The sequence below is a fragment of the Selaginella moellendorffii genome, unplaced genomic scaffold (genome assembly GCF_000143415.4).
Source record: "Selaginella moellendorffii unplaced genomic scaffold, v1.0 SELMOscaffold_3, whole genome shotgun sequence".
NCBI classification, from domain to species: domain Eukaryota; kingdom Viridiplantae; phylum Streptophyta; class Lycopodiopsida; order Selaginellales; family Selaginellaceae; genus Selaginella; species Selaginella moellendorffii.
The window spans coordinates 1,029,414-1,034,807 of NW_003314264.1; the positions used below are offsets into that span (position 1 = coordinate 1,029,414).

General features: G+C 45.4%; 1 protein-coding gene across 1 annotated transcript in view; it reads left to right on the forward strand.

Moving 5' to 3' along the window:
* LOC112343846 (pentatricopeptide repeat-containing protein At4g14820-like) overlaps positions 1-5,186 on the forward strand; it is a 10,174-nt gene extending 4,988 nt beyond the window's left edge. Inside the window, exon 2 of the mRNA XM_024667880.1 lies at positions 4,227-5,186. Within this exon, the coding sequence (XP_024523648.1) occupies positions 4,227-5,186 (960 nt within the window). The remainder of the gene's footprint in view (positions 1-4,226) is intronic.
* Positions 5,187-5,394: the final 208 nt, after the last annotated feature.

A 5,394-nucleotide genomic window follows, 5' to 3' on the forward strand; every position in this document is an offset into this window, starting at 1 on the left:
GACCACTGGGAAACCAAAGCTAGAGTGAATACTGACCGACAAGCATGGTAACTTGGTGAAGTGTTCAAGAGCCAGCTCTAGTTCCCCTGGGAGATCAAATGGTCGATGCTCCTAGTCCAAGTGTGGGTGGCACTACCTACTTGGATACCTCAATGGAACCTCGCTCTAAGCCCATGGCTAGATCACCCAAAGGTGAAAGGTGGGGAGAGTACCCAAGAGGCTCATATATGGCCATAGTGTTTGGAGATGTTATCCCAAAGTCCCAAACTGTGGAAAGGAAAAGAAGTAGTCCTCTGGTGTGGTGACTAAGGATGCAGTCCTATGGTGAGGAAGTCCTAGAGGACAGTGGGACTTAGTGGTCGGGTTTGTGGGCCCTATCTCAGTAGCAGTGTTGGCAAACACGGCTATGGACCGAAATGGGACTTGGTGGGGACTGTAAAAGGGATATTGGGGAAGGCTATTCCTCATGTCTGCGAACATCCTAAGGATGCTAAGGAATGGATTTGGGATGACCACTCATAGACTGATGACCTAGTCTTTGAGAGATGGGACTGTGATGCTGGTGGTGTTGGACCACCGGTGTGACCAAGGTGAATGGACATGGCCTTAGCGTAACGAGCTAGTATGTTAGTGGTACTTTGGGGTGTTGGTCATAGGATCGGACATATGGAGCACTTGGACCAAGTGTAAAGGTTGAGCAACATGGATGCCATCCTGGGGGCTAGCAAGCCCCAAGTCCTAAATTGGACTTATGGAGATTGTGAATGAGACTCCTCCAACTAGTTGGAGGTGTGGTTAAGTGACTAAAGTAGAATGGAAAAATTAGTTACTCACAATTTGGTATCGAAGCTATTCCTTAGTCCGACTTTTATTAGTGGCCAAGTATATCACCACTTGGATTGGTATTGGAAGGTCCTAGGTATGGACCTATCCTCAAGGAGTAGTATGTCAGGAGGACATGGCTCTCCACTCAAGTTCATGGCATCACGGTTGCTAATAACAACATGCTTGAGCACCCACTTGATTCTCCACTCCCAACTAGCATAACCATATTTGATTATGCTCTTCAATTCTTATGGTTTGGTTCTATCCCTTTACTACTTGCTTTGGCTTCATATCTTTCCTTCGGTTATTCTCCTCTAGACTAGGAGAATAGCTTTGCACTTTTTACCATGCCTTAGTAAGTATTCTTAGGGATGAACCTACCCGATAGCCTAGGGAGTGGTTCCTCAATTTGGGTATGCTCACCTTATAATCCCACACACCGGGATTAACATTGCTACTTATGGGCCTTTATATGCCTATCACTAGCCTTGCCAAAATTTTATTTTTGGCTGTCCAATTTAGGTAAATGGTTTTTTCCCGTCTCCGCAACCTTGGATGTTTGGATAGCACCTTCTATCCATCATTCACTAGGGACCAATCTCAACTATATAAGGATAATCTTTTGACTCGTTTATTATTTTGGAGTCTTTATCTTTCCCGTGATCCCAACTATAGTTGTTTACCACAACTATATTAGCCAGTTTGCTAAGTCAAACGCTCATCTGGATCACATCCTCACTCTCTAAGGAAACCCTTATACTGTTCTCAAGGTCCCAAAGTCGTTTCCTTACTGGCCCTTTTCCATCCACCACATTGTGCACAAGTTCATACATGGAGAGTCTAATTGTCCATGTTTGACCATATGACAATTAAAAAACTTGTGAAAAGAGAGGCCTTAGCAAACTAAGAGATAGAGTTCCTCCAAGGTTCCCAAAGACAATTCTAGGTAACTTAGTACCTAGAAAGCTAAGGGTAAATGATTCATAGAACATGCAAAATCAAAATGGCACAATAGAAGTGTGGTCTTGAAACTTGCCATGAAGCAATGCTATTAACGTTAGGGAAGTAGTCCTCAAGTGTTCAAAGGGATGGTTTTGAATGAAAGTCAATGGTCAAGGACTTTCATGCTTATATATGAAACCATATTACGTTGGTCGGATGACTTGCTAAGCAAGAGTGGCAAGTCTGGGGAACAAATCCCCTAGTTGAAGGTGCTAACTTTAAAAGGGGTGGCCCATGGGGCCAAGCATGGAGGAGTTCATACATAATCACAGACTTATCAAGTAAGAGGACTTGGCAGTGTGGAGGAACTATGTTCCTAAGCTATGATCTATAGCGCATTTTAAATATAAGTTAGTGTACTGGTGTGGGGATTCACGCCAGGCATCCTATGTGATGTTGCCGTAGATGCATATACGGAGGTTGGGTTCAAGTCCTGACCCTCTAATGCTTGGGTTTGAGTCCCAACTCACTAGGGCGAGGTGATGGTTTGGAATATGAGGATACTCATTTTTTGGTGGTCATAGACTCTTAGTAAGGAGACTAACTTGGGCACACTACCAAGCAGGGGATGCACTTAGTGTGGGGGATGCCCTCGGGGTCATGGTGAACAATTTGTATTACCCTTTCCATCCTTGGCCTCTCACCAATATTCATGAATAGTTTGATATTGAAAGCTCACCATGCCTTACCCATCCTCTAAGGAGCATAATCTCTCCAACTTAGAGACTCATTCGACCATTTATGGTGGTTCTTTCCTTTTATCAATTTAGTTCTCATTAAACCTATTAAAGACACCTTCTCTATCTCAATCTTACTACTCATTCTTAAGTAGTCTTAGTTTCCATCGGCGTTAACACCTAACACATTAGTGTTCTTGGCCTAACTTTGCCATTTGGATTCTTTCCCATGATTCCCATGGCTCTTTTCGCTATCATGCACCTTATGTTAGTTCTATTCGGTCTCAATTGCTATTTATGAAAATTGTCTAGGTTTGCTAATTTGGTATATCTACGGAATGTAGAGATTGTCCTAAATATAATTGTGTTGGTTTTATGTCCAAATTTGTAGTTTAGCACCATTCTATATTTAATAAATTTTGAGTTAGTCATACAGACCAACTCCTAGTACTAAAGATAAATAAGGGTGAAAACCTAAAGTGTGTGTTCCTCAAGGAGGGGGGGCTATAGGTGGTTCCAAATGTATAATAGGGATAGTGGGTAAGTTGGGTATGGCTGACTAACCTGAGGCATAGTCTAGCTCCCACTTACATGCCTATCCTTGTTTTGTATCTAGCTTTGGTCTAAATTTAAATTTCACACCATGTTAGTTTATGGAGCACTCATATCCTTGCATTAGGCCACCAGTATGTTGAAATAGTACCAGACTCCATATCAAAGCGTGTGTCTCCCAGCAACAGAGGGAGGGGCTGTAGGGGGTTCCAAAAGTATAATAGGGATAGTGAGGTCTAGGAATCAATCTTGAAGGAACTCTCTAGTGGTGCTTCCAAACTGATTTGAGGTTGTGACTAGGGCCAAGGGGCCTTGGGTGGGAGTGAGCATGGACTCGGGTGGTGCCGGAGGGGCCACCTAAGGAAGTGTTCAAGAGTAGCTCCCACTCTTGGAAGGGAAATCAATTGCGGTGCTCTTGGCTTATGTGGAGTAATGCCCCATTTAAGTACCTTGTGGCTCATTAGTCCTCACCCTTCCTAGGGGCTTGGGCTTTCCCCTCAGGATGGAAGTGGGGGAGTACAGGTACCCATACCGGGCCGTTAGGCCATGGTGTTTCCCCTTGGTGTCCCGAAGCAAGTGTTGCACCTAAGGCTTGGGATTTAGAGGGTCCCATGATCAAGTTTTGTTGTACCAAGGGATGTTAAAAACCTAGAAGCTTGGTGCGTTTGGCTACTTTTGTCTGTAAGGAATGTAGTTGAACTTTAAATTTAGTCTAACTTATAGAGGTTGATTGGGAGAGATTTGGGAAGCCATGGATGGATGGTTAATGCTCTGTTGCTCGTACAGTGAATAGTTGAAACCAAGTAGGACCAAGTAAGAGCTGGTACAATAGGTAGGAACTTTGACAAGGGAACTTAACTAAGTCCAAGGTAGTGTTGGTCAGATAGATAAGGTAAGCTGGCAAATTGGAAAGGAAAATTTTATGGTTTACACAAAGCCCTAAAACTTGACATAGCATGTGACACATGGCATATAGAAGGTTTAGGTTCTGGAAGCATTTTGGAACGCAAATCATTGCAATTATAGCAATAAATTGGAATCCTTGAAGGAAAGGTAATAGTAGTACTTTCTTTCTGTGAGCACACAGTCTTGTGCAGTGCTGGGCCTCTTCCACGGCATGAACTTGGAAGGGATCAAGCCCGATGACATGAGCTTTCTAGGAGTTCAAAGTGCCTGCTCAAGCACCAAGTGCTTGTGATCGTGCAAGCGGATCCACTTGCAGTTGGAGCTTGCTGCAGTGCACTCTCCTCCAGATTTGAGTGTGGAGAACTCACTTGTCACTGCCTACGCCAAGTGTGGAGATCTAGAGGCAGCCAAGAGGGTTTTTCAGAGAATCCCAGGCAAGAACGTTGTGTCCTGGATGGCCACCTTATGCTCACTGCTTACACCTTTTATGGCAATGGATCCAAAGCTCTCGAGGTCTACGACAAGATGGTTGGGCAGTTGATCCAGCCGGACAGCATGGTGCTGCTCAATGTAATCGACGCTGAATCACTGGTCAGGGACGTCGGCCTTGTGAGAAACCTCCACGCTTGTGTTGCTTCCTCCAGCTTCATACTCAAGATCCAGATCCAGAATGCCCTCATCAACATGTACGCGCAGTGCGGCAGCCTGGAGGAGGCAAGGCAGGTGTTTGATGGGACCGAGAGGAAGAACTTGGTGTCCTGGAATGTGATGGTGGGATCTTATGTGCAGCACAGATACGATGAGGAAGTGATCGCATTGTTCTTGGACATGAAGGCTGGGAACTCAAGGACCATGGAGTCAGGCTTCAGGAGCTTGGTCTCTGCGAGCTCGGACTCTAGTTTGTACACAAAAAGTGTGAAGAGCTCGGACTCCACTAACACCTTGGCCTCCAGCATCTCGGACTCCATTCTAAATCCCAATTGCATCATGGCCGTCATTCTCCTGTGTGCCGGCCTGGGCAAGCTTGCTGAGGGGCAGCACATACACACCGAGCTGTGTGCCGCGAATCCAGAGATTCTTGAAGGATCCATGACCAACGTCACCCTGGGCAACGTGCTGCAGCAGCATGGGAGATGCTGCCACTGCCGTCCACCGCATGAGAGCCCACGACATGGTGACGTGGAGTTCCCTTTTGGCGGGATACACCCACCACGGCCACGCTGAATATGCCATCCTCCTCCACCACGACATGCACCTCGAGGGTGTCCAGCCCGACAGCATCACCTACATCAGCATCCTCAACGCGCAGCCATGCCGGCCTGCTCGACCACACAAAATAGTATTTAAAGTTCATCACATGGATTGTAGTGAAAAAAACGTAAAAACTTATCTTGAAACAAGCGCCTCCTTTTTATTTAAATCATCATCACAA